General features: G+C 39.2%; 1 protein-coding gene across 2 annotated transcripts in view; it reads left to right on the top strand.

The window, feature by feature from the left end:
* The window catches only part of LOC126213308 (uncharacterized), a 229,667-nt gene that overhangs the window by 66,623 nt on the left and 141,898 nt on the right, over nucleotides 1–21,146 (top strand). For both annotated transcript variants that reach the window (XM_049940995.1, XM_049940994.1), the window contains exon 5: nucleotides 19,943–20,076. In XM_049940995.1, the coding sequence (XP_049796952.1) occupies nucleotides 19,943–20,076 (134 nt within the window). The remainder of the gene's footprint in view (nucleotides 1–19,942; nucleotides 20,077–21,146) is intronic.

Here is a 21,146-nt window from a genome sequence, read left to right as displayed (position 1 = left end):
CTTTCCTGTCATCTTATTTTCTCTTTCTGTTTTTGCAAGTAGTTTCACTTTGTATTCACCTTCTCCTCTTTACCGAATAATGGCCTTTACAAATGTCTGCTTGTGTCTGTGTATGTGCGGATGGATATGTGTGTGTGTGCGCGCGCGAGTGTATACCTGTCCTTTTTTCCCCCCCAAGGTAAGTCTTTCCACTCCCGGGATTGGAATGACTCCTTACCCTCTCCCTTAAAACCCACATCCTTTCGTCTTTCCCTCTCCTTCCCTCTTTCCTGGTGAGGCAACAGAAAACGAAAACCCAGACGTTGTTGAGTTCAACCCTGGGAGAAAAGAGGCAACGAAGGTAGGGAATTATATTCACTGCTTATGAAAAAACTGAGGCCTGAAGATCCGCAAGAATTTCGGAACTTCGTGAGGATGGACATGGCCTGTTTTGAGAAGCTGCTGTTTATGATAGAAGACGGATTTAGCAAGTGCTACACAGTCATGAGGGATGCTATATGTCATTCTCTAAAGTAATAATTAAATCATATGTATATACATTTTGTGATCATACCCACCAAGATCACTGATAACATACTGGTGAAAACTCTGTTATGTTGCAGGCTGGTTGTAACATTACATTTCCTGTCGAATCTTTTAAGAGTCTTGCTTTTAGCCACAGAATAGCACAGCATGGATGCATGCACTGCAATTTGCCCCACTTGAAAGGACCAATACTTAAAGGTGTATTTTTCCGTGTTTTGTATGTGCGGTGTATAAGTACTACTCAGTTTTTCAGTCCTCGTCTGTCGCATTGGGCGAAACTGCACGGACTTTGTCGCCAATCACTGCCAGTTTCTTTTTTCAGACATGTTGAAGTAAACAAGAAATGCAATCGAAAGAAACACCAACTTTCGTAAGCTAAGGCATTACGATACAAATTGAAAATCACCGTGTGGCGTCATATGCGTATTACTCAGAAAGATAAGATTGCCGACGTATCGTATTACGATACGGCGAGTCACACGTAAACCTTTCCTCGCTGTATGCCTGAATTAAGACACTTAACACCCCTTTGCTCTGTTTCATTTCTAGAATACGAAGTAATCAATAGAAAAAATGCTTTCACAAACAGCAAGTATAAAAGAAAGTCTATTGGCAAAAAAGTTTTTTCCCTGCATTTACAAAAACGTACATACTGAAAATAAAAACTTGGAAAATCCCCAACATTAAAATCTGAAATGAGCTACTAGCCCCGAAGCAGTAAGCAAATAACAAGCAGAAAACACTGCGGCGAACGCACCTGCGCACGCGCAAGTTATCGCAGCCTAGTGAGCGTGTGCGAATTGACGGCAGTTTAGAACTGCTCTCTATTCTGGCGCGTGAATAATGTGTCTGCTAATTTTTGTAGTTTCACCCGTTCTGGCACTAGACGGCTGTCGCGCTAGACCAGTACCGTTCACAGCAGATTGTCGTGTAATACCCGCTTAATGGTAGAATACGGGGGGATTGCAGTCAGTCTGGGAAGGAGATTGCTTACAAATCACTCGTGCGACAGGTTCTAGAATATTGCTAGAGTGTGTGGGACGTGTACCAAACGGGGCTAACAGGAGATGTTGAACATATGCAGAGAAGGAATCCTCACAGGTTTGTTTAACTCGTGAGAGAGTGTCACAGAGATACTGAAGGAACTGAACTGAAAGACTTTTGAAGATGGACATAAACTATCCTGAGAAAGTCTGTTAATAATGTTTCAAGAACTGACACACAAACTGACAGAGACTTAGCAACAACAAGAAATTTGATAAAGGTTGACACGGTTTTTCGACGATACATTTTAGAAGCTGCCACATTATTGAACTGTCGAGTGCTAAAAGGTGATCGGCAATGTATTCCTCCTGGCGATGTTTGACAGTATGCTTCTAGTTTCTCATCAACAGACACCAATAACACTGTAGGGTACAATCGTAGAAGAAAACCTAGATCAGTTTCTTTTGCCATTGGCAATAAGTGAATTGAAATTTGACACTCCACACGCTACAAAGACGAGTGCCACATTTACCTGAAGATGAAGAGGGAAACAGAAAAATATTTTAGAATACAGTGAAACCTCTATATAACGTTTTTCAAGGGACCACAAATTCTGAACACTGCATAGAGGAAAACACTATAATGAGGAAGGCTTCCAAATAATAATTATAGGGCATTACTGAAGATCGGGATACCACTAATCAGCTTTGACAAATGGTGCCATAGATGACATTTTAAATTTTCACAACACTGTAATACGATATTACCGCCATGACAATTTTCCCCACGAAAAGTAAATGTCTTATACAGGATTAAATTGAAAAACGTGCCTGTTTCGTCAGCGTTATAAATGTCGAGCAGATTGTAGCCGTGTATCATATTAGGGAGGGAGTGCATCCACTGAGCTACAGTTTGTTCGTCCACACTTTTACTTTCTCCACATTCCGCTTTGTATACAACACCGTGATGCTGTCGAAATTTATCAATCCGTCCATTGGACGGCTTAAAACTTTCCATTCCTAAGGCCGGTATTACACTATCAAATTTCTTTGTCAAGGATTTGATCAAAGATGTGATCCAATATTCCGTCCAATATATTTGACAAAGATCTTTGACGTAGCGCTACAAGGGGTATTACACTGTCATCAAATTTTTCGTCGAAGTTCAAGATGGCTGACAACAACTTGTTATTAACCGCAGCAGTTCTACATACTCCAATTGCATTGTGTGCACATGTGGAAAAGAAGTGGGGGGAAAAAATGGAACCATATATATGAGGTTGACAGTCTTAAAAGTCCTGGGATTACAACTTGATAATAAATTCAGTTGGGAGGAGCACACCACAGAACTGCAGAAACGCCTTAACAAATCTGTATTTGCAATTCGAGTGTTAGCAGACATAGGCAACATAAAAATGAAAAAGCTTGCATGCTTTCATTCCATAATGTCATATGGGATAATATTTTGGGGTAAATCTTGAAGTCAAACAAAAGTTTTCAAGGTCCAAAAGCGTGTAATACGTATTATTTGTGGAGTAAATTCACGTCCTGCAGAAACCTCTTCAAAGAACTGGGTATACTAACTACTGCCTCTCAGTATATTTACTTCTTAATAAAATTTGTCGTAAATAATATATCTCTTTTTCCAACAAACAACTCAGTTCATACATACAATACCAGGAACAAAAATGATCTGCACAAGGACTTAAAAGCACTTACTTTAGTTCAAAAAGGGGTCCAGGAAACACAAAAAATTTAGTTAGAAATAAAGATCAGTTTAAAAGGAGCCTGAAAGACTTACTACTGGCCAACTCCTTCTACTCCATTGGCGAAATTTTTAATAGAAACAAATGATGTATTTATTCATACTATTAGTATTTTTATTTCAGCTTAAAAAAAAAATTGACATGTTCCACATCCATGAGGATTTCCTCAGCACGGATCTATGGAACGAAAAACTAATCTAATTTGGGTGAAGCCGTGGGTTTTACGACGACACGATAAAAGCATTCAACAAAACTTGTTACGTGAGCCTACAGTGGAAGACGTCAAGTCGTACATCAATTACTTAAGAATGGATGAGCATACATTTCTGTATGTGCTCAATGAAGTGTATCCTCATATCACAAAGCACAATTTTCACTTAAGAACTGCTACATCTTCAGAAGACAGGCTCACTATAACACTCCGATTCCTTGCTACAGGAGAGGGTTATGTTAGGTTAGGTTAGGTCTCCAATCTTCTTAATCTATTTTTGTATTCAGGGTGCCTCACGTTGTAAAGCGCCTCACAAGCTTCAGACATCTCTATTAATTCTGTAGTTGTCGGCACACACCAATTGTATTTACCGGCAATGTTTATAAAAACACTACAGACGACAGAACGCTGCAGCGATGCTAGCGCTCCGCGTGGTAACATATCGCATTGCAGTGAACAGAAGACAAGCGATTTCTTTGATCAAATATACGGCCTCGGCCTAGATTTGATCAAATATTGGACGACATTTGTCAAAGATCCCTATTACACTATCAAATATCTTTGACAAAGATATTGGACAAAGAAATTTGATAGTGTAATACCGGCCTAACTGCAGTGATATTTGAAGCACCTTCTCCTTCAAAATAGTTCCGTTTGCAGCACGCACCTGCTGATACCGAGTTAATAAAACTTCCCCCACTTCGTCGTAACTTGACGGTTCCGAAAGCGTACGTTTAGAATTTCCGCAATTCTCAGACCCTTCCATTATCGACGATCTGTTTTTCGTAATAGCGTTGAGGGTCGAGGGGGCCAGTTCAAATTGCTTCGCTAGCTCTATGCGACTCGCACCAGGAGATGTCTCCACTTTTTTAATAACAGAAACCGTCTCCTCCAGAGAAATGCTGTTCTGCTTTTCACTCGTGTCCACTGATGAAAGCTTAAAAAAAAAAAAGTTATATCGAAGACACACTCTCACTAGATACACGAACTGTTTGCTGCTCAGCTCACACAACACGCTACGAATACAAAGCATCGACTGAAATTGCGCCAAAACGATTGCAAGCAGAATGTGCGTCACGTGTCACATGACTGGGTTCTGCCACTGACATATAAAACACGCTGAATGCGGGCTTTCCGAGCTGGTGCTAATTGTGAATCCACAGAATGGAAAACGATCCATCTACATTCAGTCACTTAAACATTATAAAGAGGTAAATAATTGACCAGGGTTCCAAAAATATGAGCATTACATGGATAAAATTGTAATATAGAGGAAATGCAGTAATGAGGAAAATTTAACATTGTTTATATGGGCTTTTAGTTGGGACCAAAAAAACGAACGTAACATAGAGGAAAACATTATATGGAGGAACATTATAAAGAGGTTTCACTGTTTCTGAATGGGAACTGGTGCATTCATTGTCTTCTGGTGGTGAAACTTGGTCCGTAGTGTATTCAAAATGAAAATATTCTTCCTAATTTTAACATAATGCTTTCCATTCTAGCTCTACCTCTACCTCTACCTCTACAACTACATTTGTACCCCGCAAGCGGCAACCGACCGTGCAGCACGTGGCGGAGAGTACCCCTTACCACTAACCAGTCATTTCCTGTTTCACTCGCAAATTGAACGAGGGAGAAACGACGATCTATATACCTCCGTATGAGTCCGAATTTGTGATATTTTACCTTCATGGGTCCTTACACGCAATGTATGTCGTCGGCAGTAGGATTGTTCGGCAGCCAGCTTTAAATAGTGGTTCTCTAAATGTTCTCAGTAGTTTTCCTCGAAAAGAATGTCGCCTTTACTTCGGGGATTCCCATTAGAGTTCCCGAAGCATCTCCGTAACACGTGTCGTTTGAACCTACTGATAACAGATCTAGCAAAATGGCTCTGAGCACTATGGGACCTAATATCTGAGGTCATCAGTCCCCTAGAACTTAGAACTACTTAAACCCAACTAACCTAAGGACATCACACACATCCACGCCCGAGGCAGGATTTGAACCTGCGACTTTAGCAGCGGCGCGGTTCCGGACTGGCCACTGCAGCTGACCAGATCTAGCAACTCACTTTCGAATTGCTTCCACGTCTTCCTTCAATCTGACACGGTACAGGTCCCAAACACTCGAGCAGTACACGAGAATAGGTTCTACTAGCATCCTGTGTGTGCGGTCTCCTTTACAGGTGAACCACACTTCTTTAAAATTCTCCCAATAAATCAGTTGACCATTCGCCTCCCCTACCACAGTTCTCACACACTCGTTCCACTTCTCACCACTCTGCACTGTTACTGCCAGATATTTGCACAACTTGACTGTGTCGAGCAGTACACTACTGATGCAGTATCTGAACATTACGGGTTTGTTTTTCCCCCCTCACTCACATTAACATGCTCTACCGTATCTTCCTTCGCCGTCGGCGTTGTTACCGTGAGACACCGTTATACCAAGAGGAAAGGCGTGTCGATCTTAGAGCATGAGATATGATGACCTTAAGCCATTGACAACACACAACGGTCGCGGTAGCACCTGATTCCAGAATAGCTGCAGCAGTTAAGATCTACGAACTATCCCCTGTTGACCAGGCCCCCAAAACTTAACTATTAACGAGATCCCTTCGAAGCAAATTGTCATAACGATCGTCTATAAAGGCTTCGTACAACGAGAAGAAATGTTACGGTTTATGGAATAATAACAGATACGACCAAACTGTCTTGTCTCTTCTGCTTTATTTAACATAACTTCGTTCAGTTTCATTTCGCATTCACCACTCATTCACGGAAACCCTTTGATGAACAGTTTTGGTTGCTTAACACCAACAGTCAATGATAATGATACAGCTTTTCTCCTTTTTATAAATTGAAGCCCGCTCTCCGCGATATAATTAAAAAAAAAAACCGGTCTCAATACCGCGTCCCTTGTGAGATGCGAATGGACTTATCCCGGAATTGACCGCCCTGTAGGTGTACTCAATTTAATGACCACACTTCGCTGTCCGCTATTTCGCGTAACTGAATGTCAATTTGTTAGTCTGATTATACACTGTAGATATTTAAAATTCGCCCCTATATTTTTCACAACGCACAATTAGCACTTCGTTACTTGTTTTTTTTTCTTTTTTTTCTAAGAGTAAACGGAAAAAATGACGCCGTATCATCGGCTTAGTCGACATAAAGCAAAACACCTTAATATGCCCAATTTCACCTCTTCTTATAGGATCGGCTACCTTACTCATTAATTTACTACATATTATTTCCAATAACACTAAACAGGTATCGCCGTTATATTTTAATTGTATTCAAAAGCATGTTACTACTATTATGACCAACCAAATCGTCACAAATCGTGCGGCGTGCGTTTTTAATGATAACTTTACGCTATTCAATTTCTGTTACAGCTATCTTGACTCGTAATGTTACAATGCGTTTTTCACATTTAGCGCTAGCTGCCATTCGTTACAACTAGAAACTTCGTCCGAGTCATCTTACGTCCTCCTACAGTCCCTCAGCTTCGACATCATCTTGTTCACCAAGGCTTCATCAACAAACGGCCACAGATTGCTGTCCACTCTGTCTGCTAAATCATTTATTTATATAACTTTTTCCCGTACGTGTGACGTTCACCTGCTTTATTTCATCGTCTATTGCCCTCGGTGTCAACGTACTGGATTGCTGTACTGGCTTAAAAATGGAGTGTGACGTTCAAAACTGACTACTTTAAATGATGTAGCCGACAGGTGCACAGTTCTTTACTTTCGCTGTTTACAACCCCCCAATAATACACAGTTATATGGCCAGTGCACTATTGTTTAACTTTCGATAAGCAGGCGAATGTCCACATACTGCTGCAATAACCACACGGTTCACAGTCTTTAAAATAAATTTAACAGACGTTGTTGTTTTAACACACGACCTATTTTTTTTACAGTAATTTCTCGGTTAAGTTGACGAATTGTTGTTGTTGTAACCGACACCAGTTTCTTGTCTGAAACTCGGCCATGGACTGACTGTCTCTAGCCCAAAAATTGGGCCTTTATATATCCTCACAATAATAGGCATTGAAACTACACATTGTTTGATGTTTAATGTACAAAAATTGCAATTAAAACTTAACTCATTAAATTAACTGAATACGTCGAAAAATTGTCTTTTTAACAGTTTCTTCTACTACGAGGGTTAAACCAAATTATTTGTTTAAATGATGAGATTAACACACAGTTACGCAAACAATACTTTTGACGAAACTGAAAATTACTTTGGAATTAATTTGCTATCATGTTTTCGAATAGATCCAACTAGATCCTTTAAGAATACTATTAATTGTTCCTCCAAATGTTTATAATTAGTACAGAAATTATATTTGTTTGTACGTCAACAATAGAATTTAAGCTACGAAACAATTACTGATTTCACCCTACAACAGATGATATTAGCTAGGAATAGTCAAAATAAATTATAAAATCAGTTACATACATAAAAATGAGCACAAAGTTAGATCTGGTGTTATATTCTTTAAAACTAAGGACCAACCTTTCTGTTTGATGAAAATCCAAATTGTACCCAAGTATGTTAACAATAATGAGTCAAAAATGAATTTTAAGGTGGCAGATGGCAAAACAAGAGGGGTTCCGCACTTACGTTTAGTGAAAAAAATTCGTGCTTACGGAATATCGGACCAGGTTTGTGATTGGATTCAGGATTTCCTAGAAGAAAGAACACAACATGTCATTCTTAACGGTTCAAAATCTGCAGATGTAGAGGTAATTTCGGGAGTACCGCAAGGAAGCGTGATAGGACCTTTATTGTTTACAATATACATAAATGACTTAGTTGACAACATCGGTAGCTCCGTGAGGCTATTTGCAGATGACACGGTTGTCTACAAGAAAATAGCAACATCAGAAGACTCGTACGTACTCCAGGAAGACCTGCAGAGGATTAATGAATGGTGCGACAGCTGGCAGCTTTCCCTAAATGTAGATAAATGTAATATAATGCGCATACATAGGGGCAGAAATCCATTCCAGTACGATTATGCCATAGGTGGTAAATCATTGGAAGCGGTAACGACCGTAAAATACTTAGGAGTTACTATCCGGAGCGATCTGAAGTGGAATGATCACATAAAACAAATAGTGGGAAAAGCAGGCGCCAGGTTGAGATTCATAGGAAGAATTCTAAGAAAATGTGACTCATCGACGAAAGAAGTAGCTTACAAAACGCTTGTTTGTCCGATTCTTGAGTATTGCTCATCAGTATGGGACCCTTACCAGGTTGGATTAATAGAAGAGATAGACATGATCCAGCGAAAAGCAGCGCGATTCGTCATGGGGACATTTAATCAGCGCGAGAGCGTTACGGAGATGCTGAACAAGCTCCAGTGGCAGACACTTCAAGAAAGGCGTTACGCAATACGGAGAGGTTTATTATCGAAATTACGAGAGAGCACATTCCGGGAAGAGATGGGCAACATATTACTACCGCCCACATATATCTCGCGTAATGATCACAACGAAAAGATCCGAGAAATTAGAGCAAATACGGAGACTTACAAGCAGTCGTTCTTCCCACGCACAATTCGTGAATGGAACAGGGAAGGGGGGATCAGATAGTGGTACAATAAGTACCCTCCGCCACACACCGTAAGGTGGCTCGCGGAGTATAGATGTAGATGTAGATAGATGTAGAAGTAAAATGATACCAGCTTGCTTCATCATATAATCGGAAGCACGTTATAATAATAATAATAATAATAATAATAATAATAATAATAAACCCCGTAGAGGCCCGGGAAAAGAATAGGCCTCCGGTATGCTGTGCCAGTCGTAAAAGGTGACGAAAAGAACAAACCACTAATAGGGATAACCCCCCCTTTTAGTGTGATGAGTTGGTTCAGGACAGAACTAAAGAAGCCTCAGACAAGCGCCGTCATGGTCGGGGACGACGCTTGAACCCTATGCCCGCCCACAATGGTAGCGACACTGCTAGCCAACTGGAAAATGATGTAAATCCAAATAGAGGTGTTTTGCAGGATATGCTTCCTGCAACCACCCTAGAAGGAAAACAAAGACAGAGGATGAGATGGTCAGATGAAGTTAATCGACACCTCATGTTCAGTTATTACCAAGCAACAAACCTAGGAACCAACACAACTGGATGCAGATCACAAGTATACACAACATTTATTACCAGATACCCAGAATTAAAATTTTTAACAGAACAACGACTAGCTGATCAGATCCGTGTAATAATCAAAAATAACAGGATACCCCAGTCAGAATTAGAAAACATCAAACAACAAGTACAACAAATACTGGAACAAAATAATGTGCAATCAGAAGAAGAAGAAAATACAGTAATGAACCCAAACATCCCAGAGCAAACAAACAAAGAACAACACGCATCAATTAAACAATCGGAGGAAAACGAAATCTTAATACAGCCACCAGAACAAGCACAAATACAACACGAAGTGACACACATGTTAGATATAGAAGAAAAATGTCAGCTGACATATATAGAATACAAAGACACAAATACAGACATTAGACCATTCTTGCATAGACCCCCAAATAACCCACAAGTCGAAACAACAATAACAACTATCAACACAATCATACACAACAAAATAAATGAAAACACAACTATGGAAGAGTTACAACTACTGGTTTATATAGGAGCACTCACTACACTAAATATACACACTAGGCAGAGATCAGAACCAACCAACACACACAAGAAACCCACAAAACCAGCATGGCAACACAGGCTACAGATCAGAATAGAAAAACTGAGGAAAGACATTGGACAGCTAACACAATTTATTAGAAATGAAATGTCATAAAAAAAAACCGAAAAAGATTAGGTAAAATCTCACAACAAGAAGTGATAGAGCAATTAGATGAAAAGAAGCAGAAATTACAAGCATTGGCCAAACGACTTAGAAGGAAACAAAACCCAACATTCAACACAAACCAAAAGAAATTTTACCAGACAATAGATAACACACACATTAAAATAGACAATCCACCAAACATAACAGATATGGAACACTTCTGGAGCAACATATGGTCAAACCCAGTACAACATAACAGGCATGCAATGTGGATACAAGCGGAAACAGGCACATACAAGATGATACCACAAATGCCTGAAGTGATAATTTTGCAACATGAAGTCACCCGAGCAATTAATTGTACGCACAATTGGAAAGCCCCTGGAAAAGATAAAATAGCAAATTTCTGGCTAAAGAAGTTCACCTCAACACATTCACATCTAACTAAATTATTTAACAGTTACATTGCATACCCATACACATTCCCTGATACGCTTACACAAGGAATAACTTATCTGAAATCTAAAGATCAAGCAGACACAGCAAACCCAGCAAAATATCGCCCCATAACATTCCTACCAACAATATACAAAATATTAACTTCAGTCATTACACAGAAATTAATGACACATACAACACAGAACAAAATTATAAATGAAGAACAAAAAGGCTGTTGCAAAGGAGCACGAGGATGTAAATAGCAAATGATAATAGATGCAGAGGTGACATATCAAGCTAAAACTAAACAAAGGTCGCTACACTACGCATACATTGATTACCAAAAAGATTTTGATAGCGTACCCCACTCATGGTTACTACAAATACTGGAAATATACAAAGTAGATCCTAAATTGTTACAGTTCCTAAACATAGTAATGAAAAATTGGAAAACCACACTTAATATCCAAACAAATTCATATAATATCACATCACAGCCAATACAGATTAAGCGTGGAATATACCAAGGAGACTCATTAAGTCCTCTCTGGTTCTGTCTTGCTCTGAACCCACTATCCAACATACTAAATAATACAAATTATGAATATAATATTACTGGAACATACCCACACAAAATCACACGTTGTTGTTGTTGTTGTTGTTGTTGTGGTCTTCAGTCCTGAGACTGGTTTGATGCAGCTCCCCATGCTACTCTATCCTGTGCAAGCTTTTTCATCTCCCAGTACCTACTGCAACCTACATCCTTCTGAATCTGCTTAGTGTATTCATCTCTTGGTCTCCCTCTCCTATTTTTACCCTCCACGCTGCCCTCCAATACTAAATTGGTGATCCCTTGATGCCTCAGAACATGTCCTACCAACCGATCCCTTCTTCTGGTCAAGTTGTGCCACAAACTTCTCTTCCCCCAATCCTATTCAATACTTCCTCATTAGTTACGTGATCTACCCATCTAATCTTCAGCATTCTTGTGTAGCACCACATTTCGAAAGCTTCTATTCTCTTCTTGTCCAAACTATTTATCGTCCATGTTTCACTTCCATACATGGCTACACTCCATACGAATACTTTCAGAAATGACTTCCTGACACTTAAATCTATACTCGATGTTAACAAATTTCTCTTCTTCAGAAACGCTTTCCTTGCCATTGCCAGCCTACATTTTATATCCTCTCTACTTCGACCATCATCAGTTATTTTGCTCCCCAAATAGAAAAACTCCTTTACTACTTTAAGTGCCTCATTTCCTAATCTAATTCCCTCAGCATCACCCGACTTAATTAGATTACATTCCATTATCCTTGTTTTGCTTTTGTTGATGTTCATCTTATATCCTCCTTTCAAGACACTGTCCATTCCATTCAACTGCTCTTCCAAGTCCTTTGCTGTCTCTGACAGAATTACAATGTCATCGGCGAACCTCAAAGTTTTTATTTCTTCTCCATGAATTTTAATACCTACTCCGAATTTTTCTTTTGTTTCCTTTACTGCTTGCTCAATATACAGATTGAACAACATCGGGGAGAGGCTACAACCCTGTCTTACTCCCTTCCCAACCACAGCTTCCCTTTCATGTCCCTCGACTCTTACAACTGCAATCTGGTTTCTGTACAAATTGTAAATAGCCTTTCGCTCCCTGTATTTTACCCCTGCCACCTTTAGAATGTGAAAGAGAGTATTCCAGTCAACATTGTCAAAAGCTTTCTCTAAGTCTACAAATGCTAGAAACGTAGGTTTGCCTTTTCTTAATCTTGCTTCTAAGATAAGTCGTAAGGTTAGTATTGCCTCACGTGTTCCAACATTTCTACGGAATCCAAACTGATCTTCCCCGATGTCCGCTTCTACCAGTTTTACCATTCGTATGTAAAGAATTCGCGTTAGTATTTTGCAGCTGTGACTTATTAAACTGATAGTTCGGTAATTTTCACTTCTGTCAACACCTGCTTTCTTTGGGATTGGAATTATTATATTCTTCTTGAAGTATGAGGGTATTTCACCTGCCTCATACATCTTGCTCACCAGATGGTAGAGTTTTGTCATGACTGGCTCTCCCAAGGCCGTCAGTAGTTCCAATGGAATGTTGTCTACTCCGGGGGCCTTGTTTCGACTTAGGTCTTTCAGTGCTCTGTCAAACTCTTCACGCAGTATCGTATCTCCCATTTCATCTTCATCTACATGCTCTTCCATTTCCATAATATTGTCCTCAAGTACATCGCCCTTGTATAGACCCTCTATATACTCCTTCCACCTTTCTGCTTTCCCTTCTTTGCTTAGAACTGGGTTTCCATCTGAGCTCTTGATGTTCATACAAGTCGTTCTCTTATCTCCAAAGGTCTCTTTAATTTTCCTGTAGGCAGTATCTATCTTACCCCTAGTGAGACATGCCTCTACATCCTTACATTTGTCCTCTAGCCATCCCTGCTTAGCCATTTTGCACTTTCTGTCGATCTCATTTTTGAGACGTTTGTATTCCCTTTTGCCTGCTTCATTTACTGCATTTTTATATTTTCTCCTTTCATCAATTAAATTCAATATTTCTTCTGTTACCCAAGGATTTCTACTAGCCCTCGTCTTTTTACCTACTTGATACTCTGCTGCCTTCACTACTTCATCCCTCAAAGCTACCCATTCTTCTTCTACTGTATTTCTTTCCCCCATTCCTGTCAATTGTTCCCTTATGCTCTCCCTGAAACTCTGTACAACCTCTGGTTCTTTCAGTTTATCCAGGTCCCATCTCCTTAAATTCCCACCTTTTTGCAGTTTCTTCAGTTTCAATCTGCAGTTCATAACCAATAGATTGTGGTCAGAGTCCACATCTGCCCCTGGAAATGTCTTACAATTTAAAACCTGGTTCCTAAATCTCTGTCTTACCATTATATAATCTATCTGATACCTTTTAGTATCTCCAGGGTTCTTCCATGTATACAACCTTCTTTCATGATTCTTAAACCAAGTGTTAGTTATGATTATGTTGTGCTCTGTGCAAAATTCTACCAGGCGGCTTCCTCTTTCATTTCTTAGCCCCAATCCATATTCACCTACTATGTTTCCTTCTCTCCCTTTTCCTACACTCGAATTCCAGTCACCCATGACTATTAAATTTTCGTCTCCCTTCACAATCTGAATAATTTCTTTTATTTCATCATACATTTCTTCAATTTCTTCGTCATCTGCAGAGCTAGTTGGCATATAAACTTGTACTACTGTAGTAGGTGTGGGCTTCGTATCTATCTTGGCCACAATAATGCGTTCACTGTGCTGTTTGTAGTAGCTTACCCGCATTCCTATTTTCCTATTCATTATTAAACCTACTTCTGCATTACCCCTATTTGATTTTGTGTTTATAACCCTGTAGTCACCTGACCAGAAGTCTTGTTCCTCCTGCCACCGAACTTCACTAATTCCCACTATATCTAACTTCACTCTATCCATTTCCCTTTTTAAATTTTCTAACCTACCTGCCCGATTAAGGGATCTGACATTCCACGCTCCGATCCGTGGAACTCCAGTTTTCTTTCTCCTGATAACGACATCCTCTTGAGTAGTCCCTGCCCGGAGATCCGAATGGGGGACTATTTTACCTCCGGAATATTTTACCCGAGAGGACGCCATCATCATGTAATCATACAGTAAAGCTGCATGCCCTCGGGAAAAATTACGGCTGTAGTTTCCCCTTGCTTTCAGCCGTTCGCTGTACCAGCACAGCAAGGCCGTTTTGGTTATTGTTACAAGGCCAGATCAGTCAATCATCCAGACTGTTGCCCTTACAACTACTGAAAAGGCTGCTGCCCCTCTTCAGGAACCACACGTTTGTCTGGCCTCTCAACAGATACCCCTCCGTTGTGGTTGCACCTACGGTACGGCCATCTGTATCGCTGAGGCACGCAAGCCTCCCCACCAACGGCAAGGTCCGTGGTTCATGGGGGGGGGGGGGGGGGGGTATAAATACTTATGCTATACCAATATTGACTTACTCATTTGGAATAGTGAAATGGAGTAACACAGACCTAGAAGCGCTCAATACACTTACACGATCACAATGCCACAAATATAGAATACATCACATACATTTAGCAACAGAAAGATTCACATTAAGCAGAAAGGAAGGAGGAAGGGGATTCATCGACATAAAAAACCTACATTATGGACAGGTAGACAATTTAAGAAAATTCTTTCTAGAACGAGCAGAAAGTAGCAAAATATACAAAGCAATCACTCATATAAATGCATCGGCTACACCACTGCAATTTCATAACTGCTTCTACAACCCTTTGGATCACATAACATCAACAGATACGAAGAAAGTAAATTGGAAAAAGAAAACACTTCATGGCAAGCACCCGTATCATCTAACACAGCCACACATCGATCAAGACGCATCCAACACATGGCTAAGAAAAGGCAATATATACAGTGAAATGGAAGGATTCATGATTGCAATACAGGATCAAACAATAAACACCAGATATTACAGCAAGCATATTATTAAAGATCCCAATACCACAACAGATAAATGCAGACTTTGCAAACAACAAATAGAAACAGTAGATCACATCACAAGTGGATGTACAATACTAGCAAATACAGAATACCCCAGAAGACATGACAATGTAGCAAAAATAATACATCAGCAACTTGCCATACAACATAAACTAATAAAACAACACGTTCCCACATACAAGTATGCACCACAAAATGTACTGGAGAATGATGAATACAAATTATACTGGAACAGAACCATTATAACAGATAAAACAACACCACATAACAAACCTGACATCATACTCACCAATAAAAAGAAGAAATTAACACAACTAATCGAAATATCCATACCCAATACAACAAATATACAGAAGAAAACAGGAGAAAAAATTGAAAAATACATCCAACTGGCTGAGGAAGTCAAGGACATGTGGCATCAGGATAAAGTAGACATTATACCGATTATACTATCAACTACAGGAGTCATACCACACAATAGCCACCAGTGCATCAACGCAATACAGCTACATCCAAACGTATATATACAACTACAGAAATCCGTAATTATTGATTCGTGTTCATTAACCCGAAAGTTCCTAAATACAACATATACCGTACAGTTAAAAGGAAGTCACGCTTGACGAAGGTCCGTGTCACTTTCCATTTTTAACCAGACCTAAGGTCTGAGAAAAATAGAAATAATAATAATAAACAAGAATAATAATAAACCCCGTAGAGGCCCGGGAAAAGAATAGGCCTCCGGTATGTTCTGCCAGTCGTAAAAGGCGACGAAAAGAACAAACCACTAATAGGGCTAACCCCCATTTTAGTGCGATTACTTGGTTCAGGACAGAACTAAAGAAGCCTCGGACAAGCGCCGTCATGGTCGGGGACGACGCTTGAACCCTATGCCCGCCCACAATGGTAACGACACTGCTAGCCAACTGGAAAATGATGTAAATCCAAATAGAGGTGTTTTGCAGGATATGCTTCCTGCAACCACCCTAGAAGGAAAACAAAGACAGAGGATGAGATGGTCAGATGAAGTTAATCGACACCTCATGTTCAGTTATTACCAAGCAACAAACCTAGGAACCAACACAACTGGATGCAGATCACAAGTATACACAACATTTATTACCAGATACCCAGAATTAAAATTTTTAACAGAACAACGACTAGCTGATCAGATCCGTGTAATAATCAAAAATAACAGGATACCCCAGTCAGAATTAGAAAACATCAAACAACAAGTACAACAAATACTGGAACAAAATAATGTGCAATCAGAAGAAGAAGAAAATACAGTAATGAACCCAAACATCCCAGAGCAAACAAACAAAGAACAACACGCATCAATTAAACAATCGGAGGAAAACGAAATCTTAATACAGCCACCAGAACAAGCACAAATAGAACACGAAGTGACACACATGTTAGATATAGAAGAAAAATGTCAGCTGACATATATAGAATACAAAGACACAAATACAGACATTAGACCATTCTTGCATAGACCCCCAAATAACCCACAAGTCGAAACAACAATAACAACTATCAACACAATCATACACAACAAAATAAATGAAAACACAACTATGGAAGAGTTACAACTACTGGTTTATATAGGAGCACTTACTACACTAAATATACACACTAGGCAGATATCAGAACCAATCAACACACAGAAGAAACCCACAAAACCAGCATGGCAACACAGGCTACAGATCAGAATAGAAAAACTGAGAAGAGACACTGGACAGCTAACACAATTTATTAGAAATGAAATGTCATAAAAAAAACCGAAAAAGATTAGGTAAAATCTCACAACAAGAAGCGATAGAGCAATTAGATAAAAAGAAGCAGAAATTACAAGCATTGGCCAAACGACTTAGAAGATACAAAAAAAGTGAAAATAGAAGGAAACAAAACCCAGCATTCAACACAAACCAAAAGAAATTTTACCAGACAATAGATAACACACACATTAAAATAGACAATCCACAATACATAACAGACATGGAACACTTCTGGAGCAACATATAGTCAAACCCGGTACAACATAACAGGCATGCAATGTGGATACAAGCGGAAACAGGCACATACAAGGTGATACCACAAATGCCTGAAGTGATAATTTTGCAACATGAAGTCACCCGAGCAATTAATTGTACGCACAATTGGAAAGCCCCTGGAAAAGATAAAATAGCAAATTTCTGGCTAAAGAAGTTCACCTCAACACATTCACATCTAACTAAATTATTTAACAGTTACATTGCGGACCCATACACATTCCCTGATACGCTTACACAAGGAATAACTTATCTGAAACCTAAAGATCAAGCAGACACAGCAAACCCAGCAAAATATCGCCCCATAACATGCCTACCAACAATCTACAAAATTTTAACTTCAGTCATTACACAGAAATTAATGACACATACAACACAGAACAAAATTATAAATGAAGAACAAAAAGGCTGTTGCAAAGGAGCACGAGGCTGTAAAGAGCAACTGATAATAGATGCAGAGGTGCCATATCAAGCTAAAACTAAACAAAGGTCGCTACACTACGCATACATTGATTACCAAAAAGATTTTGATAGCGTACCCGACTCATGGTTACTACAAATACTGGAAAACCACACTTAATATCCGAATAAATTCATATAATATCACATCACAGCCAATACAGATTAAGCGTGGAATATACCAAGGAGACTCATTAAGTCCTCTCTGGTTCTGTCTTGCTCTGAACCCACTATCCAACATGCTAAATAATACAAATTATGGATATAATATTACTGGAACATACCCACACAAAATCACACATTTGCTATACATGTATGATCTAAAACTACTGGCAGCAACCAATCAACAACTCAACCAATTACTAAAGATAACAGAAGTATTCAGCAATGATATAAATATGGCTTTTGGAACAGACAAATGTAAGAAAAATAGCATAGTCAAGGGAAAACACACTAAACAAGAAATTACATATTGAATAACCACAGTTACTCCATAGAAGCGATGGAAAAAACAGATGCCTATAAATATCTAGGATACAGACAAAAAATAGGAATAGATAATACAAATATTAAAGAAGAACTAAAAGAAAAATATAGACAAAGACTGACAAAAATACTGAAAACAGAATTGACAGCAAGAAACAAGACAAAAGCTATAAATACTTATGCTATACCAATGTTGACCTACTCATTTGGAATAGTGAAATGGAGTAACACAGACCTAGAAGCACTCAATACACTTACACAATCACAATGCCACAAATATAGAATACATCACATACATTCAGCAACAGAAAGATTCGCATTAAGCAGAAAGGAAGGAGGAAGGGGATTTATTGACATAAAAAACCTACATTATGGACAGGTAGACAATTTAAGAAAATTCTTTATAGAACGAGCTGAAACTAGCAAAATACACAAAGCAATCACTCATATAAATACATCGGCTACACCACTACAATTTCATAACCACCTCTACAACCCTTTAGATCACATAACATCAACAGATACGAAGAAAGTAAATTGGAAAAAGAAAACACTACATGGCAAGCACCCATATCACCTAACACAGCCACACATCGATCAAGATGCATCCGACACATGGCGAAGAAAAGGCAATATATACAGTGAGACAGAAAGATTCATGATTGCAATACAGGATCAAACAATAAACACCAGGTATTACAGCAAGCATATTATTAAAGATCCCAATACCACAACAGATAAATGCAGACTTTGTAAACAACAAATAGAAACAGTAGATCACATCACAAGTGGATGTACAATACTAGCAAATACAGAATACCCCAGAAGACATGACAATGTAGCAAAAATAATACATCAACAGCTTGCCTTACAATATAAACTTATAAAACAACACGTTCCCACATACAAGTATGCACCACAAAATGTACTGGGGAATGATGAATACAAATTATACTGGAACAGAACCATTATAACAGATAAAACAACGCCACATAACAAACCTGACATCATACTCACCAATAAAAAGAAGAAATTAACACAACTAATCGAAATATCCATACCCAGTACAACAAATATACAAAAGAAAACAGGAGAAAAAATTGAAAAATACATCCAACTGGCTGAGGAAGTCAAAGACATGTGGCATCAGGATAAAGTTGACATCATACCAATTATACTATCAACTACAGGAGTCATACCACACAATATCCACCAGTACATCAACGCAATACAGCTACATTCAAACTTATATACACAACTACAGAAATCCGTAATTATTGATACATGTTCAATTACCCGAAAGTTCCTAAATGCAATATAACATATACCGTACAGTTAAAAGGAAGTCACGCTTGATCAAGGTCCGCATCACTTTCCATTTTTGACCAGACATAACGTCTGAGAAAAGAAAGAAAGAATAATAATAATAAAAACAGCCATTGTTCCTTACTAAGATGCTCTTTGATAGAATGTTAAGTCAGAAATCTGTTGTATTATATGAGACTCCTTCTGCTGCAGATCGGTGTGAAGCAGTACCTTAGAAACTGTAGTGTAATAAATATATAAAGTAGTAATTGGGTGTCCTGCAGGAGCTGTAAATATGATAGCTGTGTTCAAATTAAACAAACAAATAAAAAGTAACAGCACTGACTGTTCGTGTCTCAGGTTCAAGCTGCAGAGCACTCGCAAACTGCACATGGTGAGCGCGCACCTGAACGTGATCATGGCCTCGAAGTCGAAGCAGGCGGAGCCCGGTGACAACCCGGACCGCCTGTCCGGCAGTGAAGACTCGGATCGAGGTGAGTGTGTCTCCTGCGCTCCTTCTTGCCTTTTGTTTTGTCGCTCGTGTCACCAAACGTAGTGGTCGTTTTGATGCAGCTGTCCCTTCCTGTCACTTCTGTTAGCGTCCTCGTTTTTTAGGTTAACCGGTGCCACCTAAACCACTGATCTGCCCTTGTAATTCCTTCCATCTGCCGTCCTCACAGCGACAGTTTTCTGTGGTGGCTCGTGTCCCTATACGTACTCCTCAATTTTCTCTTTTTAATGTTCTGTTCCTCAGACTGTAAAAACTGGACAATTACAGGCTCGCTTTGTCATCTATCTGTCTGTGCGTCTGTCTTTCTGTTTGTCTGACTGTTAACAACCCTTTTTTTCTCAGGAACGGGTAGACGTATCGAGTGGTAGACGTATAGAGTTCAGATTTATGTCACGTAGAAAACTCTGTGGTCCTTTGGCAGAGTAAAACTTTTAAGCTCCTAAGTCACTTCAATCAAAAGATACAGCTATTTATGCCACATATTTTGATACTCAAAAAAATAATTCATCGGAACTGTATAGGGCACTTCCTATTGACCTAGAATCATGAAATTTGGCGAGGAGTACGGTTTCACAGTACAAGTAAAGCAAAAAAATCCGAAAATTGTTAATTTGTAGTTAAATAACACAAAAAAACTCTCATTTTTCATCTACATCTTTGCGCTGCAAACCTCTGTGAATGGGATGACAGAGGGTATGTCCGATTGTACCAGTTACTAGGCTTTCTTTCCGTCCCATTCACGTATAAAGCATGAGAAGAATGACTGATTCAGTGCCTCTGCACGTGCAGTAATTATTATAATTTTATCCTCGTGGCCCCTATGTGAGCAATATCCAGGGAGTCGTAGTATATTCCTAGAATCGTCATGTAACGCTGGTTCTTGAAACATTATTGGTAACCTTTCTTGGCATACTTCACATTTCTCTTGAAGAGTCTTCCAGTTCAGCTTCTTCAGCATCTCTCTGATAATTTGTGCTCCGTTCTCTATATACACTATGTCAGCAAAAGTATCCGGACGAAAATGACTTAAAAGTTCATGGTGCCCTCCATCGG

The sequence above is a fragment of the Schistocerca nitens genome, chromosome 11 (genome assembly GCF_023898315.1).
Source record: "Schistocerca nitens isolate TAMUIC-IGC-003100 chromosome 11, iqSchNite1.1, whole genome shotgun sequence".
NCBI classification, from domain to species: domain Eukaryota; kingdom Metazoa; phylum Arthropoda; class Insecta; order Orthoptera; family Acrididae; genus Schistocerca; species Schistocerca nitens.
The sequence above is the reverse complement of the archived record's forward strand: the minus strand, read 5'-3'. Positions and strand labels throughout refer to the sequence as shown.